The sequence below is a fragment of the Triplophysa dalaica genome, chromosome 16 (assembly GCF_015846415.1).
Source record: "Triplophysa dalaica isolate WHDGS20190420 chromosome 16, ASM1584641v1, whole genome shotgun sequence".
NCBI lineage: Eukaryota > Metazoa > Chordata > Actinopteri > Cypriniformes > Nemacheilidae > Triplophysa > Triplophysa dalaica.
Window position 1 is genome coordinate 2,136,048 of NC_079557.1, and position 22,576 is coordinate 2,158,623.

At 40.1% G+C, this 22,576-nt stretch overlaps 1 protein-coding gene across 7 annotated transcripts in view; it reads right to left on the bottom strand.

Annotated features, from left to right (window-relative positions):
• The window catches only part of LOC130437733 (protocadherin alpha-C2-like), an 89,303-nt gene that overhangs the window by 33,841 nt on the left and 32,886 nt on the right, over positions 1 to 22,576 (bottom strand). The window contains exons 1-2 of one of the 7 annotated variants that reach the window (XM_056769262.1): positions 6,694 to 9,119; positions 3,270 to 3,327 (exon numbers count right to left, since the gene is read on the bottom strand). The exons of 4 other annotated variants lie outside the window; for them this stretch is intronic. In XM_056769262.1, the coding sequence (XP_056625240.1) occupies positions 3,316 to 3,327; positions 6,694 to 9,057 (2,376 nt within the window). In that variant the 5' untranslated portion in view covers positions 9,058 to 9,119 and the 3' untranslated portion in view covers positions 3,270 to 3,315. Of the gene's footprint in view, positions 1 to 3,269; positions 3,328 to 6,693; positions 9,120 to 16,242; positions 18,740 to 22,576 lie in introns of those variants that run through there. 2 more of the 7 variants (XM_056769259.1, XM_056769260.1) reach the window with 2 other exon arrangements.

Below are 22,576 nucleotides of genomic sequence, written 5' to 3' on the forward strand. Positions count from 1 at the left end.
AGCGTTTTTCAAAGTGCTCCAAATTACCCAAATTACGAGAAATGTATGGAATAACAGGTTTATTTAGAGACCTAAAAGTGCCAACATATTTTCAGAACCATGGACAGGGAACAGTGACAAAACCAACACGCTTGGTGTAAAGAATATAAAATCATGTGTGTGCAAAGCAAAACAAGTTTAATTCCAAATGTCTTACCTTCTCTTTATTAGGAAGTGTTTGTGTTCTATTGAAAGTGTCTCCTCCATTAATACTGATCAGTTCTGCTTCTGTTGGCGGAAATTGCGCGGGGAAGACCACTACATCACTTTTTAATGTATCCGAGCTAAAGCACACGTCATACTGCTGAGTGGATTTGGAGTAAGACCAGCTCCCGTCAGGGTGGGTGGTGATCATTGGGGCGCTGTACCTGCCCAAACTGCCCTCTGTCCTGTGGCATTTCACAGCTATTAAACTGATGAGGCTCAGTAAAAAGATGACGGATACACACACAATGGCGATCAGCAAATACAGATTTAAATCCGAGAAACTCTCATCCTTGATAGGTACATGTCTGAACTGAGTCTTGACGTCACCTGTGTTCTCAACAACCACGACATCAACAGACACAGTCGCTGACAGTGAGGGCTCTCCGTTATCAGAAACCAAAATGATCAACGGGTAAGTTTTCAAATCATTGTCACTCATTCTCCTCTTAGTCCTGATCTCTCCGCTGCTGGTTCCGATTCGAAAAAGATTGTTTCCTTTGGTTTCAGAGATGTGGTAGGACAGCAACGCATTGTAACCAGAATCCGCATCTACAGCTCTGATCTTGGCCACAAAGTAGCCCGCCTCAGCAGAATAGGGAATGTTCTCGGTGTTAACGGAACCGTGCTCGGAATAGGGCGCGAGAATCGTGGGACTATTGTCATTCTCATCCAGGATAAAAACATTTACAGTCACGTTACTGCTGAGCGGAGGAACACCAGAGTCTGTGGCCTGAACTTTAAACTGAAACGTTTTAATTTCCTCATAGTTAAAAGACTGTAAACTGTGTATATCTCCACTGTCAGAGTTTATATTAATCATGGATGTTACCGGACCGTTTTTAAAACTCCCTAATGAATATGTGATCCGGGCATTATCACCCTCATCGGGATCAAACGCAGATACTGTATGAATAACAGCTCCGATCTGACTGTTCTCTTTTACATAAACATTAATGACAGGGTCTGAAAAGCGCGGCGCGTTGTCATTCACATCAGAAACGTGTACAGTAATGACACTGGTACTAGATAGAGGCGGAGTCCCTTCATCAGTAGCTGTGATGGTCACGTTATACTCAGACGCACTCTCTCTGTCCAGAGGACCGTTTACAACTAAAGTATAATAATTATTGTACGAGTTTGTTACTTTAAATGGCATTGACTCACGAATCTTAAGTTGGACATCTCCATTTTTCCCCGCATCATTGTCTATAATAGATATCATACTAACCACTGTACCATTAGGTGCGTCCTCTTTAACAGTATTTACTAAAGAAGTAACAGAAATTTCTGGAGTATTGTCATTTATGTCAATTATCTCCACTAAAACTTTACAATAGGCGGCCCGTGGTTTGTGTCCTTTGTCTTTGGCTTGAACTCTAATTTCGACCGCGCCACCTTTTTCATAGTCTATGATGCCTTTTATCGTTATGTGTCCCTCTTCAGAATCTATATAAAATGCATCTACACTATTATCGTTGTCATGGCTCATTAAAGAATATGCAATTTCACCGTTTAGTCCCTCATCTGGGTCACTGGCATGAACTTGTATTACGAAGGTGCCAGGAGGTGCATTCTCTACTACTCGAGCTTTGAACAAAGGCTTACTAAAGACTGGGATATTATCATTTACATCTTCAACATTAACGTTGATATCTATTGTCCCTGATTTTGGAGGTTTTCCTCCGTCTACAGCGGTCAGTGTGAGCTGGACCACAGCCTGTTTCTCTCGGTCTATCGTTTTCTGTAGCACTAATTCAGCAGATACACTCTGCTCTCCTCCGCTCTGAACATCCAAAGAGAAATGTTCATTCGGGGTAAGCTTGTAGCTCTTTACCGAATTACTGCCCGCATCCGCGTCAAACGCGCTCGGTAATGGAAACCTTTCGCCTGAAAATGCAGACTCTGATATGTTAAAATGTTTAAAGGGTGAACGAAATGTGGGAGCGTTATCATTAACATCTAATATGTTTACTTCAAAGCGATAAACGTTTAAGGGCTCGTTAACAATAGCCTCCAAAGGAAGAGAACATTTCAAGCTCCGTCCGCAGAGATCGTCTCTGTCTATTCTGTCTTGAACATGCAGCACTCCAGTTTTTGCATTGAGATCAAAATACCTTTTATTTGGCCCGGACACAAGTTGAAATCCCCGATTAAGCAGATCCTGTAAATTTAGGTTTAAATCCTTCGCAAGGTTGCCGACTGTGCTTCCTCTGTTCGTCTCTTCCGACACAGTATACACAATCTGCCCGTCCGCTGTATTCCCAAAGCAAATCAGCACATGAAGTATCATTAATACACAAACATGGTCCCACGAAGTCGCCATGTTCCGTTTCAAAGAAAATACACAGTATTTAGCCTGATAGTACAGACTGCATTTCGACTGTGTTTAGTTTGCTATCCACGACGAATGAACAGATGTGGCGTCGCGAACAAAGCCATTTCACCCCACCAGCAGCGAAAAACAAGGCGGAGACAGCGGCACACGAATATTTACAGGGAGCTGGGGACCTCTAGCGGACAAACGAAGCTTTTCCAGACTAAACCTTCATTGTGCAAAGAGTTAAACATGTGGTTGAATACAAATGCTACATCGACTATGACTATTCCGAAATTAATTAAAAATATGAAAAAATGTAAACGCTTTATTTAAATTGAAGACAATAGCCTATTTCTGTACACTTTACAATCACCGAAATCATAAATAAAATTAAACCGCTACAATAGCAAATGACTAACATGAAGGTCAAGACCAATTGAAAATATTATAATATGAAAACATATATCATAAATACGGATGCTTCTTAAAGGATGCATATGGGGAAATACTTACATATTTATTTTAATACTGTATAACGCGCTGCTACATGTTGAAGCGCTTCAGTACCACGGAGAGCGCAAACAACTTTCTTTCCCAAATGGCAGGAAATAAACATCGGCATGACAGCCAGGTGAAGTGATGATTTCACAGCAATGAACCATTCCTTATAATACATGCAGCTATGATTCTTACCTTTTCTGTATTAGGAAGTGTTTGCGTTCTGGTAAACGTGTCTCCTCCATTAATACTGATTAGCTCTGCATCTGCAGGCGGATAAGGCGCAGGGTAAACCACTACGTCACTCTTCAGTGTATCCGAGCTAAAGCACACGTCATACTGCTGAGTGGATTTGGAGTAAGACCAGCTCCCGTCAGGGTGGGTGGTGATCATTGGGGCGCTGTACCTGCCCAAACTGCCCTCTGTCCTGTGGCATTTTACAGCTATTAAACTGATGAGACTCAGTAAAAAGATGACGGATACACACACAATGGCGATCAGCAAATACAGATTTAAATCCGAGAAATTCTCCTCCTTGATAGGTACATGTCTGAACTGAGTCTTGACGTCACCAGTGTTTTCAAAAACCACGACATCAATAGACACAGTCGCTGACAGTGAGGGCTCTCCGTTATCAGACACCAAAATGATCAACGGGTGAGTTTTCAAATCATTGTCACTCATTCTCCTCTTAGTCCTGATCTCTCCGCTGCTGGTTCCGATTCGAAACAAATTGTTACCTTTGGGCTCAGAGATGTGATAAGACAGCAGCGCATTGTAACCAGAATCCGCATCTACAGCTCTGATCTTGGCCACAAAGTAGCCCGCCTCAGCAGAATAGGGAATGTTCTCGGTGTTAACGGAGCCGTGCTCGGAATAGGGCGCGAGAATCGCTGGACTATTGTCATTCTTATCCAGAATAAAAACATTTACAGTCACGTTGCTGCTAAGCGGAGGAACACCAGAGTCTGTGGCCTGAACTTTAAACTGAAACGTTTTAATCTCCTCATAGTTAAAAGACTGTAAACTGTGAATATCTCCACTGTCAGAGTTTATGTTAATCATTGATGTCACCGGGCTGCTTTTAGAGCTTTCTACTAATGAATATGTGATCCGGGCATTATCACCTACATCAGGATCAAAAGCATATACTGTATGAATAACGGCTCCTATCTGACTGTTTTCTTTAACATAAACATTAATGACATGGTCGGGAAAGCGCGGCGCGTTGTCATTCACATCAGAAACGTGTACAATAATGACACTGGTACTAGAGAGAGGCGGAGTCCCTTCATCAGTAGCTGTGATGGTCACATTGTATATTGACACAATCTCTCTATCCAGATGATCATCTACAAATAGAGAATATTTATTTTTATACGTATTCTGTATTAAAAACGGAAGGGAATCGGTTAATCTCAAATACACAGCTCCGTTTTTACCAGAATCATTATCTTTAACTGTAATCAGCCCGACCATTGTCCCCCTTGGTGAACCCTCTTTTACATCATTAACAAGAGACGTTACAAATATTTCAGGAATATTGTCGTTAACATCTATTACTTCAATTAATATTTTACAATGAGCTACTCTTGGAATTTGCCCTCTATCTCTAGCTTGGACGCGAATTTCGATTGCATTATTTGACTCCTGGTCTAAAATTCCATGAACTGTTATTTCACCAGATACTTCATTAATTGCGAAAGACTCGATATTTTTATCATTTACATGGTTTATAAAGGAATAGAGAACAGCCCCATTTAACCCATCATCCGCATCACTCGCATGTACAGTAATAACTGACGTACCAATTGGAGCATTTTCGGGAATTCGAGCTTTGTAAAGCGACTTTGTGAAGACGGGAATATTGTCATTAACATCTATGATATTAACAATTATATTTATTGTCCCTGATCTAGGAGGTTTTCCTCCGTCTACAGCGGTCAGTGTGAGCTGGATCACGGGCTGTTTTTCTCGGTCTAAAGCTTTCTGCAGCACTACCTCAGCAGATATACTCTGATCTTCTCCACTCTGAACATCCAGAGAGAAATGTTCATTCTGGCTCAGCCTGTAGATCTTTATCGAATTACTTCCCACATCTGCGTCAAACGCACTGGGTAAAGAGTATCTTTCCCCTATAAATGACGCCTCTGTGATATTTAATTGTAACGATGACGTGTGAAAGATGGGTGAATTGTCGTTTATATCCAATACATTAACTTCGAATCGGTACATGTTTAATGGCGAATTTACAATGGCCTCCAATTCCAAAACACATTTTAAGCTTTTTCCGCACAGCTGCTCTCGGTCTATTTTCTCTTTAATTTTAAGGATACCCGTTTTTATATTAACATCGAAATACCTTTGGTTGGGACCAGATGCGATTTGAAACCCACGGTGCTCCAGATCTTGTAAATTAAGGTTTAAATCTTTGACTAAATTCCCAACAACAGTCCCGGCATTCGCTTCTTCCGAGACAGAAAACACAATCTGCCCAAAGGATATCCTTAAAAGGCAATAAAGTATTGTAAGATAAATCCACATTAGATTCCGTTGTTTTAGCGAGTTTGCCATGATCCATTCGAAATACATCCACAAGACAAGTCAAATAATTTCGCATATCTTGTTGGAAAATCAACCTTGTACTATACAGCGGATTACAAATTTTCTATTGTGGAGTCCAACGAACAAAGCCCAAGCGAGCAACCTCTAACGCCCTGCCCTAAAACGGGAGGAGTCACATCGAGAAGACAAAGACATTTTAACGCGGGTAGCTGATGACACCTTGTGGATATAGCTTGAGTGAAACAGAAAATATGTTTAACTGTAAATATAAATATATTCACATAACGACGGCTAAAGCAGATCTAGGCTAACTTTACTATTTGACTGTCCGAAAAAAATGGTCCAAATATTTTTAAGATGTAACTGTGGCGGCACCCTTTTAAAAGATCTTAATATGTAATATTTAAATCTTTCCCTGTACATACATGTATTCATTTGGTACCGATAACTACCTTTATAATACCTTTGATGTACTTTTATGTATTTGTTTGCAAGCGGGTACTTATTGAAAGGGTACAACTCCAGTAACAGCTTTTGTATCTTTTTCCTGAGAGTGCACAAACCACAAAGAAACGAAAATGTCAAATCAAAACAAAATTACGGAAACCTGTTTAAAACAAATGCAATACATGTATATTGATAATAAGTAGGTCGAATATAATTTGCAGAATTTGTGAAAACTGTAAATTGCGTTTTGAAAAAGTTCACAAAACATCCAAATTAAGAAATTAACAATGAACACAACAAATAGAAGAAGTCTAACTCAGACAATTAAACTTTGATTTTAGCTGAACACGAACAATTCCTACTACAACAAAACTATACAACTAACTATAATTAAAAAATTTAAACAAAATAAAACAGAAAGCCAGTATTTGAAAATTTCAAAGTGTTCAGCACCACGGACAGCAAAAAAAAAATCTGATGCAAAAAATCGATTTGAAGAAGACATGCTGAAGTATACGAGCTAATCCAATACTAGCTATACGGTCACTGCAATTTACGATCGATAATGGGAAATATAAAAACCAAGTGTCAAACAATCTAAAGAGTCCAAAATGTCTTACCTTCTCTTTACTAGGAAGTGTTTGTGTTGTGGTGAAAGTGTCTCCTCCATTAATACTGATCAGCTCCGCATCTATGGGTGGAAATTGCGCAGGGTAAACCACTACGTCACTCTTCAGTGTGTCCGAGCTAAAGCACACGTCATACTGCTGAGTGGATTTGGAGTAAGACCAGCTCCCGTCAGGGTGGGTGGTGATCATTGGGGCGCTGTACCTGCCCAAACTGCCCTCTGTCCTGTGGCATTTCACAGCTATTAAACTGATGAGGCTCAGTAAAAAGATGACGGATACACACACAATGGCGATCAGCAAATACAGATTTAAATCCGAGAAATTCTCCTCCTTCATAGGTTCATGTCTGAACTGAGTCTTGACGTCACCTGTATTCTCAACCACCACGACATCAATAGACACAGTCGCTGACAGTGAGGGCTCTCCGTTATCAGAAACCAAAACTGTCAACGGGTGAGTTTTCAAATCATTGTCACTCATTCTCCTCTTAGTCCTGATCTCTCCACTGCTGGTTCCGATTCGAAACAGATTGTTTCCTTTGGGCTCAGAGATGTGATAAGACAGCAAAGCATTGTAACCAGAATCCGCATCTACAGCTCTGATCTTGGCCACAAAGTAGCCCGCATCAGCAGAATAGGGAATGTTCTCAGTGTTAACGGAACCGTGCTCGGAATAGGGCGCGAGAATCGCGGGACTATTGTCATTCTCATCCAGGATAAAAACATTTACAGTCACGTTAGTGCTGAGTGGAGGAACACCAGAGTCTGTGGCCTGAACCTTAAACTGAAACGTTTTAATTTCCTCGTAGTTAAAAGACTGTAAACTGTGTATATCTCCACTGTCAGAGATTATATTAATCATGGATGTTACTGGGTCCCCTGCTAAGGAATATGTGATCCGGGCATTATCACCTACATCAGGATCAAAAGCAGATACTGTATGAATAATAGCTCCGATCTGACTGTTCTCTTTCACATAAACATTAATGACAGGCTTCGGAAAGCGCGGCGCGTTATCATTCACATCAGAAACGTGTACAGTAATAACACTGATACTAGAGAGAGGCGGAGTCCCTTCATCAGTAGCTGTTATGGTCACGTTATACTCAAATGTGCTTTCTCTGTCTAGAGGACCGTCCACCATAAGAGAATATTTATTCTTGTAGGTGTTTTGTATACGAAATGGAGCAGAACCGCTTACTCTAAGGGCAACAGCTCCATTTTTTCCTGCATCTCCATCTTTAACAGTTATCCATCCCACCATTGTCCCTGCACTGGCGTCCTCTCTCACTGTTTCAGCGAGAGATGTCACTGATGTTTCTGGTACATTATCATTTACGTCAATAATTTCAACTAAAACTTTACAATGAGCAGATCTTGGTTTTTGGCCTTTATCTTTCGCTTGGACACGGATTTCTGCGGCATTGTTTGTTTCGTGATCAATATTTCCTGTAACAGAGATTAGCCCACTAACAGAATCAATGGTAAAAGCATCTGCGATAATATCATCATCGTGACTTATAAACGAATACATTATTTCTCCGTTTAACCCTTCGTCAGAATCACTAGCCTGAACTGTGACAACAGACGTGCCGGGGGGCGCATTTTCTTTTATCCGTGCTTTGTAAAGAGAGTGGGTAAACACGGGGATATTATCATTCACATCCTCAACATTAATAATAATTTCAGATGTCCCTGATTTTGGAGGTTTTCCTCCGTCTACAGCGGTCAGTGTGAGCTGGATCACAGGCTGTTTCTCTCGGTCTAAAGCTTTCTGCAGCACTAACTCGGCAGATACACTATGTTCTCCTCCGCTCTGAACATCCAGAGAGAAATGTTCATTCGGGCTTAGTTTGTAGCTTTTTATCGAATTGCTGCCCACATCTGCGTCAAACGCGCTCGGTACAGTAAATCTCTCACCAGGAAAAGCAGACTCTACGATATTCAGTTCTATTTTTGATGACTTAAAACTAGGAAAATTATCGTTGATGTCTATAACATTAATTTCCAGCCTATACATGTTTAAAGGGGAGTTCACAACAGCTTCTAATTCCAAAGCGCATTTGCTGCTCTTTCCGCATAACTGTTCCCTGTCTATTCTCTCTCTGACGACGAGATCGCCACTCTTTAAATTTACACTAAAATACCTCTTATTTGGTCCTTTAACGATCTGAAATCTTCTAATCTCCAATTCTGGAATATTCAGGTTTAAATCCTTTGCTATATTCCCCACTGTGTTTCCAGGATCTGCCTCCTCCGACACAGAATAGACAATCTGCCCTTTAGCATTACTCCAAATGAGGAATGGTAAAATGAAATACATCCACGACGTAAATCCTTCTTTACTCATTTTCATGTTTTTTCAATAAATCCGTTTGATCCATTCGATAAACACGCACAACGTCGTAATTCCTTGAAGCTCTTACAAAAACGGAGAAAGCAATGTGGCTTGTGACGAACAAAAGGCCCACGTGATAAACTGAACCGCCCTTAACCGAGGAGAAGCCCCTTTTACCGAGGCTAGAATGTCGGTCTCTGACGACACCATCCGGACAAACTACGAAGCTATTAAATTTAAAAAACATCCTAAAATGCCTTAAATATAATTTTACAGATAATATAAAAAAAATCAAAAAGCGAAAAGTTAGAACACGCTAATGACTTAGATGTATAATGTGTGATGATTTTACGTTTTTGATATACAACAGCACAATACAATAGTGGATTTTACTAATCTGCACGTAAAAACTTTCATAGACTGATTTTCCTCCGAAAAAATATGAAAGCCAATAAAACAAAAATTTTCAGGATATGATATATAGCCTACCTTATGATTAATTAAATGAACGGAACAAAAACTGATATTACGAGACAACTTTGGCACGAAAAAGTTCAACAAATCAAATTTCAAAGAAAGTACAAACATCTCACACACTCTATAAAATACTTTACTACTAAACAATCATTTAAGAGATTACGCTACTTCAGTCTGCATCCTCGAATTACTAGGAACAAATATTAATAATAGCCTAGATAAAAGCAACCAATTAATGTATTTATTCGTCTTACCTTTTCTGTATTAGGAAGTGTTTGCGTTCTGGTAAGAGTGTCTCCTCCATTAATACAGACAAGTTCTGCATCTGCAGGCGGATATGGCGCAGGAAAAACAACTACGTCACTCTTCAGTGTGTCCGAGCTAAAGCACACGTCATACTGCTGAGTGGATTTGGAGTAAGACCAGCTCCCGTCAGGGTGGGTGGTGATCATTGGGGCGCTGTACCTGCCCAAACTGCCCTCTGTCCTGTGGCATTTTACAGCTAGTAAACTGATGAGGCTCAGTAAAAAGATGACGGATACACACACAATGGCGATCAGCAAATACAGATTTAAATCCGAGAAACTCTCCTCCTTGATAGGTACATGTCTGAACTGAGTCTTGACGTCACCAGTGTTTTCAATAACCACGACATCAATAGACACAGTCGCTGACAGTGAGGGCTCTCCGTTATCAGAAACCAAAACTGTCAACGGGTAAGTTTTCAAATCATTGTCACTCATTCTCCTCTTAGTCCTGATCTCTCCACTGCTGGTTCCGATTCGAAACAGATTGTTTCCTTTGGGCTCAGAGATGTGAAAAGACAGAAGTGCGTTGTAACCAGAATCTGCATCCACAGCTCTGATCTTGGCCACAAAGTAGCCCGCCTCAGCAGAATAGGGAATGTTCTCGGTGTTAACGGAACCGTGCTCGGAATAGGGCGCGAGAATTGCGGGACTATTGTCATTCTCATCCAGAATAAAAACATTTACAGTCACGTTAGTGCTGAGCGGAGGAACACCAGAGTCTGTGGCCTGAACTTTAAACTGAAACGTTTTAATCTCCTCATTGTTAAAAGTCTGTAAACTGTGAATGTCTCCACTGTCAGAGTTTATGTTGATCATGGATGTTATAGGGCTGCTTTTAAAGCTTTCAACCATAGAATATGTGATCCGAGCATTATCACCCTCATCGGGATCAAACGCAGATACTGTATGAATAACAGCTCCAACCTGACTGTTCTCTATCAAATAAACATTAATGACAGGGTCTGGAAAGCGCGGCGCGTTGTCATTCACATCAGAAACGTGTACAATAATGACACTGGTACTGGAGAGAGGCGGAGAGCCTTCATCAGTAGCTGTGATAGTCACTTTATACATTTGCGCGCTCTCTCTGTCAATTGGATCGTTAACCACCAACGAGAATCTGTTTTTATATGTATTCTCCAATCTAAATGGCAGCTTGTCTGTTAGTTTTAGCTGCACGGCACCGTTTTTACCAGCGTCGCCATCTTTCACTGTGATTAATCCCACCATTGTACCCGGAGGCGAATCCTCTCTCAGTTCATTTACTAAAGATATCAAGCTTATTTCTGGCACTTCATCATTTACATCTATTACTTCAACTAAGACTTTGCAATGCGATGCTCGTGGATTTTGCCCTCTGTCCTCGGCCTGAACACGAATCTCAACGGCAGGTAGTTGTTTCATAGTCTAAATGATTCTTGATGGTAATTTCACCAGTTATTGGATTAATAGAAAAAGCGTTAACACTGCTGTCATTATCGTGATTTATTAACGAGTACACGACTTCTCCATTAAGACCCTCGTCTGCATCATTTGCGTGGACTGTAATGACGGAAGCACCGGCATGTGTGTTTTCTTGTATTCGAGCTTTATATAATTGTTTATCAAAAACAGGAATATTATCATTCACATCTATGACATTAACAATTATCTGTGTCGTGCCAGACTTTGGAGGTTTTCCGCCGTCTACAGCGGTCAGTGTGAGCTGGATCACAGGCTGTTTCTCTCGGTCTAAAGCTTTCTGCAGCACTAACTCGGCAGATACACTCTGCTCTCCTCCGCTCTGAACATCCAGAGAGAAATGATCATTCGGGCTCATTTTATAGCTCTTTACTGTATTACTGCCCACATCCGCGTCAAACGCACTAGGTAATGTAAATGTTTGTCCCGAAAATGTGTGTTCTGAAATATTTAGAAACAATTTTGACGTGCGAAAAACTGGTGCATTGTCGTTTACATCTAAAATAATTACTTCAAATCTGTAAACGTTCATAGGTGCATTAACAATGGCTTCAAGTTCCAAAGCGCATTTAATGCGCCGTCCGCACAGTTCCTCTCGGTCAATTCTTTCTCGAACAAAAAGAATTCCATTTTTTACATTTAGATCAAAATACCTTATATTAGGTCCCGAGACGATCTGAAATCCCCTCTTCTCAATGTCCTGCGCATTCAAGTTTAGATCCTTTGCTAAATTTCCTACCGTAGTCCCCGCAGTCACCTCCTCAGATACAGAATACACAATGTGCCCGTTTGCATGATTCCAGATAAATACGAATAGAAATAAGATCCATTTTAAAAAACAACACTTTTCTGTTATGTCCATATTTCCTCCCGATTCAACTGTCGTCTAAATAATCAAAATGTCGTGTGTATATTCCATTACATGTTTGGTGTTATCGCAAAGACACCGAGAAACAAGTCTTATAGCGGATAGAGCTATCGAACAAAGACCTGTGACGAGGCGTGGATCCCTGCCCACTGAGAGGAGGAGCTACACAAAGACACAGCAAAAGCACATACAGGTCCTCAGTGACACCGCGTGGACAAGCATGCTTATAATATTGAACATATTCCGGATAGATTCATCTATCATAATTGAAAACACGTAAACCCTGTTGAAAAACTGTACAACTAGAAAAGTAAATTCCAAGATCACAAAAATGTTTAGGCCTAATATACTAATTAATAAAAACAATGCTGTTTGAAGAGGATTACTAGAGTACCGTCTACTACAACGGTCAGTGTGAGCTGAATTAGATGTTTTCATTCAGTCCAAAGTATTAAATCAGTGGGGACTATATGTTCGCCTCCTTTTTAATTAGAAAAATAAAATATTATTTTAAAATGAGCTTTAACGTATACATATTTTTCCCAAAATCTGCATTTTATTACGTTTTTACATTAATTGTATCTGAACAAAAGCAAATCATACTAACAGAAATCTGCACACGCAGAATACCTAAAAATATATTAAAAACCTATAAACAAAATGAATTACTTTGAAAGCAAATAAAATGTTTCAGCACCACGGATAGTAACAGCGATTCTACTGAGTAAAATCGCCATGAGGAGAAAACCTGGACAAGCCATTCACTCAAGAAGTAGGCTACAGTAATGCAAAATGAAAATGACAAAGCCTTAAAGGTCCAATTTAACGATGCTTACCTTCTCTTTATTAGGAAGTGTTTGTGTTCTGTTGAAAGTGTCTCCTCCATTAATACTAATCAGTTCTGCATCTGCAGGCGGAAATGGCGCTGGAAAAACTACTACGTCACTCTTCAATGTGTCCGAGCTAAAGCACACGTCATACTGCTGAGTGGATTTGGAGTAAGACCAGCTCCCGTCAGGGTGGGTGGTGATCATTGGAGCGCTGTACCTCCCCAAACTGCCCTCTTTCTTGTGGCATTTCACAGCTATTAAACTGATGAGGCTCAGTAAAAATATGACGGAAACACAAACAATGGCGATCAGCAAATACAGATTTAAATCCGAGAAATTCTCCTCCTTCATAGGTTCATGTCTGAACTGAGTCTTGACGTCACCTGTGTTCTCAACCACCACGACATCAATAGACACAGTCGCTGAGAGTGAGGGCTCTCCGTTATCAGAAACCAAAACTATCAACGGGTGAGTTTTCAAATCATTGTCACTCATTTTTCTCTTAGTCCTGATCTCTCCACTGCTGATTCCGATTCGAAACAGATTGTTTCCTTTGGGTTCAGAGATGTGATAAGACAGCAGCGCATTGTAACCAGAATCTGCATCCACAGCTCTGATCTTGGCCACAAAGTAGCCCGCCTCAGCAGAATAGGGAATGTTCTCGGTGTTAACGGAACCGTGCTCGGAATAGGGCGCGAGAATCGCGGGACTATTGTCGTTCTCATCCAGAATAAAAACATTTACAGTCACGTTCGTGCTGAGCGGAGGAACACCAGAATCTGTGGCCTGAACTTTAAAGTGAAACGTTTTAATTTCCTCATTGTTAAAAGTCTGTAAACTGTGTATATCTCCACTGTCAGAGTTTATGTTGATCATAGATATTACTGGACCATTTTTAAAACTCTCTAATAATGAATATGTGATCCGGGCATTATCACCTACATCAGGATCAAAAGCAGATACTGTATGAATAACAGCCCCGATCTGACTGTTCTCTTTCACATAAACATTAATGACAGGCTTCGGAAAGCGCGGCGCATTATCATTCACATCAGAAACGTGTACTGTAATGACACTGGTACTAGAGAGAGGTGGAGTCCCTTCATCAGTAGCTGTGATGGTCACGTTATACTCATGCGCGCTCTCTCTGTCCAAATTACCATCCACTACAAGAGAATAATAATTTTTGTAATTCGTCTCAAGTTTAAAGGGCACGTTGTTGGACACAGCGCAGTTTACCATGCCGTGTTTGCCACCATCGCCGTCAATTACTGACACGAGAGCGACAGCGGTGCCAATGCTCGCGTCCTCTTTCACTGGACTGAGCAGTGACGTCACAGTAATCTCGGGTTTATTGTCATTAATATCCAACACCTCAACAAGCACCTTACAGTGCGCGGACATCGGAGGATTCCCTTTGTCACTGGCCTGTGCGCGAATCTCAAAAGCGCTGTACTCTTCGAAATCTATGTTGTCTTTTACTATGATTGCACCTGAATTTGGATCAATTTCAAAAAGCTGCAAGATTTTACTCTGATCTCTTTTAGGTAAAGAATAAACAATTTCGCTATTGGGGCCTTCGTCAATGTCTGTTGCATTTAACAAAACAATTGTCGTTCCAATGGCCACATTTTCGAAAACGGATGTCTTATACAACGATTTACTGAAAACTGGAACATTGTCATTATTATCTAAAACATTGATGATTATAAGAGACGTGCCTGTTTTCGATGGTGTTCCTCCGTCTACAGCGGTCAGTGTGAGCTGAATCACAGACTGTTTCTCTCGGTCTAAAGCTTTCTGCAGCAATAACTCGGCAGATACACTCTGATCACCTACTTTGTGCACAGCTAAAGAAAAATATTCATTTGAGTTAAGCTTATAAGTATTTATTGAATTTTTCCCAACATCTCTATCTGAAGCATGATTTAAAGAAAAACGAACCCCGGGCAGAGTGCTTTCCGCAATTTCTATTGTTTGTGATTTCTCACTGAAATACGGAGAATTGTCATTAACGTCTAAAACACTAATCTCGATTTGATAAAGCTTCAAGGGATTGTTGATAACTGCCTCTACATTTACTGTACATTTAGATGATTTAACACAAAGCTCCTCTCTGTCTATTCTTTCACGTACATACACAAATCCAGTTTTCAGATTTACCTCGAAATATTTTTTCTTTGACCCAGTGACAATCTGAAACATCCGCGACTCCAGTTCCTGAACATTTAGATTTAAATCCTTAGCGATATTTCCCACTGTTGTTCCCGGATTTACCTCCTCTTGTATCGAATAGGAGAGCTGTCCTGACACCGCACCACAACACCACTCCAACAGAACAAACAGAATACAGGTCACAATAGATTTCCTTCTGTACATCGGTAGCATTATAAAATCAGATGAAGCCGGTATAATGATCCGTGAATAAAAAAGATGGGAATTCCAAGTTACTGACGAGGGGAAATTAATCGCATAAAAGGTTCCATGTTAAAGATACAAAATGGGGTCTTCGTACACTCTCTTGCGTCAAGTCGTTCTGAAACAAAGCCCTGTGAAATCTCCGCCCCAATAAAATCAGGAGGGGCTTCCGTACAATTTTTTTTCGAGATTCAACGGACTGCAGTGACACCACGCGGATTCATTCATTAATGTCAAGCAATTCATAAATAATACTAATTCAAAAGCGGATGAAACCAAATTACAGCTTTTTGTGATTTTTAAATTCATCACCCCCAAAAAATGTGTGAAATATATAAGGACATAATTGGTAATTGTCTGCATTGTAAGTAAAATGTTAACTTTTTATAGCATCATATAGCCTAAAAGAAAAAATCAGCTTTATTGAACGGAAACATTATCAGATTTTAGATGTAATAATGAGCAGCATATTGTGCTATATGAGCGTGTATTCAACAAAACATGTTTGAATTATTATGTGAATGAACGAGCGTAAATGAAGATTCAATAAATACATAAAATTAAATTGGTCGTTTTTCAGCCATTTAATTACACAACATTGTCATTATCATCACGGAAATAGGTTCAAACTATGCCAAAAACTTAAAATTTATACAAACTTAGGCTTTATAATAAAAATACAACCAGGCCAATTTTAACTATTAGTTTGCATGGTAAAATATGATAGCCAATTTTGTGTCAAAGGGAACACAATAACTAAAGCTTTTTTTAAATCACAACCTAAACGTATCCTGTGTGAAAACCCAGACCAAAACTCTCAAAACGTTCACTCACACCTTACCTTCTCTGTATTAGGAAGTGTTTGCGTTCTGTTGAAAGTGTCTCCTCCATTAATACTGATCAGTTCTGCATCTGCTGGTGGATAAGGCGCAGGAAAGACCACTACGTCACTCTTTAGTGTATCCGAGCTAAAGCACACATCATACTGCTGTGTGGATTTGGAGTAAGACCAGCTCCCGTCAGGGTGGGTGGTGATCATTGGGGCGCTGTACCTGCCCAAACTGCCATCTGTCCTGTGGCATTTTACAGCTATTAAACTGATGAGGCTCAGTAAAAAGATGACAGACACTGACACAATTGCGATCAGCAAATAAAGGTTTACATCCGAGAAACTTTCCTCCTTGATAGGTACATGTCTGAACTGAGTCTTGACGTCTCCCGTGTTCTCAACAACCACGACATCAACAGACACAGTCGCTGACAGCGAGGGCTCTCCGTTATCAGAAACCAAAACGATCAACGGGTGAGTTTTCAAATCATTGTCACTCATTTTTCTCTTAGTCCTGATCTCTCCACTGCTGGTTCCGATTCGAAACAGATTGTTTCCTTTGGGCTCAGAGATGTGATAAGACAGCAGCGCATTGTAACCAGAATCCGCATCTACAGCTCTGATCTTGGCCACAAAGTAGCCCGCCTCAGCAGAATAGGGAATGTTCTCAGTGTTAACGGAACCGTGCTCGGAGTAGGGCGCGAGAATCGCGGGACTATTGTCGTTCTCATCCAGAATAAAAACATTTACAGTCACGTTAGTGCTGAGTGGAGGAACACCAGAGTCTGTGGCCTGAACTTTAAAGTGAAACGTTTTAATTTCCTCATAGTTAAAAGACTGTAAACTGTGTATATCTCCACTGTCAGAGTTTATGTTGATCAAAGATGAAATATGGCCGCCTGCTATTGAATATGTGACCAGTGCATTATCACCTACATCAGGATCAAAAGCAGATACTGTATGAATAACAGCCCCGATCTGACTGTTCTCTTTAACATAAACATTAATGACAGGCTCTGGAAAGTGCGGCACATTGTCATTAACATCTGAAACGTGTACTGTAATGACACTGGTACTAGAGAGAGGTGGAGTCCCTTCATCAGTAGCTGTGATGGTCACGTTATACTCATGCGCGCTCTCTCTGTCCAAATTACCATCCACTACAAGAGAATAATATTTTTTGTAATTTGTCTCAAGTTTAAAGGGCACTTTGTTGGACACAGCGCAGTTTACCATGCCGTTTTTGCCTCCATCGCCGTCAATAACTGACACGAGAGCGACAGCGGTTCCAATGCTTGCGTCCTCTTTCACTGGACTGAGAAGTGACGTCACAGTAATCTCGGGTTTATTGTCATTAATATCCAACACCTCAACAAGAACCTTACACTGTGCGGACATTGGAGGATTCCCTTTGTCACTTGCCTGTGCGCGAATCTCAAAAGCGTTGTTCTCTTCGAAATCTATATTGCCTTTCACTATGATTGCCCCTGAATTCGGATTAATTTCAAAAAGCTGCAAAATTTTATTTTGATCTCTTTTGATTAAAGAATAAACTATATCGCAATTGGGGCCCTCATCAATATCTGTCGCATTTAACACAAGAATGGTCGTTCCAATGTCCACATTTTCAAAAACGCTTGTCTTGTACAATGACTTGCTAAACACGGGGACATTATCATTATTATCTAAAACTTTGATGATTATAAGAGACGTGCCTGTTTTCGATGGTGTTCCTCCGTCTACAGCGGTCAGTGTGAGCTGAATCACAGACTGTTTCTCTCGGTCTAAAGCTTTCTGCAGCAGTAACTCAGCAGAAACACTTTGTTCTCCACCTTTGTGCACAGCTAAAGAAAAATATTCATTTGAGTTAAGCTTATAAGTATTAACTGAATTTTTCCCAACATCTGCGTCGGTAGCATGATGCAAAGGAAAACGAACCCCGGGCAGAGTGCTTTCCGCAATTTCTATTGTTTGTGATTTCTCACTGAAATACGGAGAATTGTCATTAACGTCTAAAACACTAATCTCTATTTGATAAAGCTTCAAGGGATTGTTGATAACTGCCTCTACATTTACTGTACATTTAGATGATTTAACACAAAGCTCCTCTCTGTCTATTCTTTCACGTACATACAAAAATCCAGTTTTCAGATTTACCTCGAAATATTTTTTCTTTGACCCAGTGACAATCTGAAACATGCGCGACTCCAGTTCCTGAACATTTAGATTTAAATCCTTAGCGATATTTCCCAATGTTGTTCCCGGATTTACCTCCTCTTGTACCGAATAGGAGAGCTGTCCTGATACTCCACCAAAACACCATTCCGACACAACAAACAGAAAACAGGTCACAATAGATCTCCTTTTACACGTTCGAAGCATTATGACGTGAAATGAAGCCCGAGCAATGATCCGTCAGAAAAAATGTTGAATTCCATGTAATATCAAGCCTGGTAGATAAATCGCAGAAAAATTCCTAATCCACGTTAAAGACAAAATGAGGCCTCCGCACTCTTTTGCATCCAGTCGTTCTGAAACAAAGCCCTGTGAAATCTCCGCCCTATTAAAAGCAGGAGGGGCTTCTGAACGAAAGGGAATTCGAGATTCCACGGACTGCAGTGACACCACACGGATTCTTGCAAAAATATCACGTAAAAAAAGATATTGCCTAAGTGGAGTTATTTGTCATTTTTAAAGTCCTCAATAATTTTTTTAAATATTATTATTTCAATTCATGGAATACTTTTTCAAAATTATTATATAATTATATTCAAGGAAATGCTACATAAATTAACGATAATTGTACAGCACCATTACTTTGTAACCACAAAATAAGTTTTAAAACAAAAAATTATTTATGACACACACATTAATTTAGATTTAAAACCAGGTGAAACAGAAGCAGTTCAACGATTTAAACAAACATTTCGTGTTCAGCACCGCGGACAGCTCCAGCCCTCCGCAGAACTCCATTTAAACATGACATTTATTAATTTGTAGACCACAGCTATATATAGTTAATTTCAATATTTTTTTTCTAAAACAATTTTGTTGCAGAGTAAAATATAAAAGGTAATTAATAGTCAGTTGGAACATAGTCAAAGAAACGATAAAAATGCAAACTATCCCATAGAAACAAAAATCCAAAGTGTTAAATATAATTCACTCACACCTACCTTCTCTTTATTAGGAAGTGTTTGTGTTCTGTTGAAAGTGTCTCCTCCATTAATACTGATCAGTTCTGCATCTGCTGGTGTAAATGCAGCAGGAAAAACTACTACGTCACTCTTCAGTGTATCCGAGCTAAAGCACACGTCATACTGCTGTGTGGATTTGGAGTAAGACCAGCTCCCGTCAGGGTGGGTGGTGATCATTGGGGCGCTGTACCTACCCAAATTGCCATTTGTCCTGTGGCATTTTACAACTATCAAACTGATGAGGCTCAGTAAAAAGATGACGGATACACACACAATGGCGATCAGCAAATACAGATTTAAATCCGAGAAACTCTCCTCCTTGATAGGTACATGTCTGAACTGAGTCTTGACGTCCACTGTGTTCTCAACAACCACGACATCAATAGACACAGTGGCTGACAGTGAGGGCTCTCCGTTATCAGAAACCAAAACGATCAACGGGTGGGTTTTCAAATCATTGTCACTCATTCTCCTCTTAGTCCTGATCTCTCCACTGCTGGTTCCGATTCGAAACAGATTGTTTCCTTTGGGTTCAGAGATGTGATAAGACAGCAGCGCATTGTAACCAGAATCCGCATCTATAGCTCTGATCTTGGCCACAAAGTAGCCCGCCTCAGCAGAATAGGGAATGTTCTCGGTGTTAACGGAACCGTGCTCGGAATAGGGGGCGAGAATCGCGGGACTATTGTCGTTCTCATCCAGAATAAAAACATTTACAGTCACGTTACTGCTGAGCGGAGGAACACCAGAGTCTGTGGCCTGAACTTTAAACTGAAACGTTTTAATCTCCTCATAGCTAAAAGACTGTAAACTGTGTATATCTCCACTGTCAGCGTTTATGTTGATCAAAGATGAAATATGGCCGCCTGCTATTGAATATGTGACCAGAGCATTATCACCTACATCAGGATCAAAAGCAGATACTGTATGAATAACAGCCTCGATCTGACTGTTCTCTTTAACATAAACATTAATGACAGGCTCTGGAAAGTGCGGCACATTGTCATTAACATCTGAAACGTGTACTGTAATGACACTGGTACTAGAGAGAGGTGGAGTCCCTTCATCAGTAGCTGTGATGGTCACGTTATACTCATGCGCGCTCTCTCTGTCCAAATTACCATCCACTACAAGAGAATAATAATTTTTGTAATTTGTCTCAAGTTTAAAGGGCACTTTGTTGGACACAGCGCAGTTTACCATGCCGTTTTTGCCACCATCGCCGTCAATAACTGACACGAGAGCGACAGCGGTTCCAATGCTCGCGTCCTCTTTCACTGGACTGAGAAGTGACGTCACAGTAATCTCGGGTTTATTGTCATTAATATCCAACACCTCAACAAGAACCTTACACTGCGTGGACATCGGAGGATGCCCTTTGTCACTTGCCTGTGCGCGAATCTCAAAAGCGTTGTTCTCTTCGAAATCTATGTTGCCTTTCACTAAGATTGCCCCTGAATTTGGATCAATTTCAAAAAGCTGCAAGATTTTATTCTGATCTCTTTTGATCAAAGAATAAACTATATCACTATTGGGACCTTCATCAATATCTGTCGCATTTAACACAACAATTGTCGTTCCAGTAACCACATTTTCAAATACTGTTGTTTTGTACAATAGCTTACTGAAAACTGGAATATTATCATTGATATCTAAAAGTTTAATGATTATAAGAGACGTGCCTGTTTTCGACGGTGTTCCTCCGTCTACAGCGGTCAGTGTGAGCTGAATCACAGACTGTTTCTCTCGGTCTAAAGCTTTCTGCAGCAGTAACTCAGCAGAAACACTTTGCTCTCCACCTTTATGCACAGCTAGAGAAAAATATTCATTTGAGTTAAGCTTATAAGTATTTATTGAATTCTTTCCAACGTCTGTGTCTGTAGCATGATGCAAAGGAAATCTAACCCCAGGCAATGTGTTCTCCGCAATTTCTATTGTTTGTGATTTCTCACTGAAATACGGAGAATTGTCATTAACGTCTAAAACACTAATCTCGATTTGATAAAGCTTCAATGGATTGTTGATAACTGCCTCTACATTTACTGTACATTTAGATGATTTGGCACAAAGCTCCTCTCTGTTTATTCTTTCACGTACATACAAAAATCCAGTTTTCAGATTTACCTCGAAATATTTTCTCTTTGACCCAGTGACAATCTGAAACATGCGCGACTCCAGTTCCTGAACATTTAGATTTAAATCCTTAGCGATATTTCCCACTGTTGTTCCCGGATTTACCTCCTCTTGTACCGAATAGGAGAGCTGTCCTGACACCACACCAAAACAGTTCGCCAGGAGAACAAACAGAATACAGGTCACCGAAGAATTCCTTCTACGAGCCAGAAGCATTATGACAAGAAATGATGCCCGAGCAATGATCCTCCAGGAAAAATATAGTATTCCATATATCAATGCGGGAAGATAAATCGAAGGAAATATTCCACTTTAAAGACACAAAGTAAGGCGTCCGCTCTCTCTCGCGTCCAGTCTTTCTGAAACAAAGCCCTATGAAATCTCCGCCCCATTGAAACCAGGAGGAGCTTTTGAACGAAAGGGAAAATTCGAGATTCAACAGACTGCAGTGACACCACGTGGTTTAATGCTTAAATATCAGACAAAAAAAGATTATGCCAAATTGGAGTCCTTAATAAAATATGTTACATTTTTATCCCAAATATTTAATACTTTTTCCACCTTTTTATATAGTTCTAGTGTACAACAAAATTATTTTATAACAAAGAATTGAAATTGCCATAATGTCAATTTATCTAGACCACAGCTACATGATGTTTAAATGGAATTGTGCGCAGGTTTAGAGCTGTCCGCGGTGCTGAACCATCAATGTTTGTTTAAATTGTAAAACTGATACTGTTTTACCTGGATGTAATTCCAAATAAATGTGTGTCATAAGTTCTTTGTTGCTTTAAAACTGATTTAGTCGTAACAAGGAAATTGTGCATTACGTTCACAGTTAATTTATGTAGTATTTTAAGTCAACACGTTACATGCACTACTACATACTTCTTATGATTGAATAGACTCCTAATTTAAAAGAAACTTAAAAGTCAGTTGGAACAAGTCAAAGAAACGATAAAAATACCAACTATACCATGGAAACACAAAGCAAAAGTTGTAAATATAATTCACTC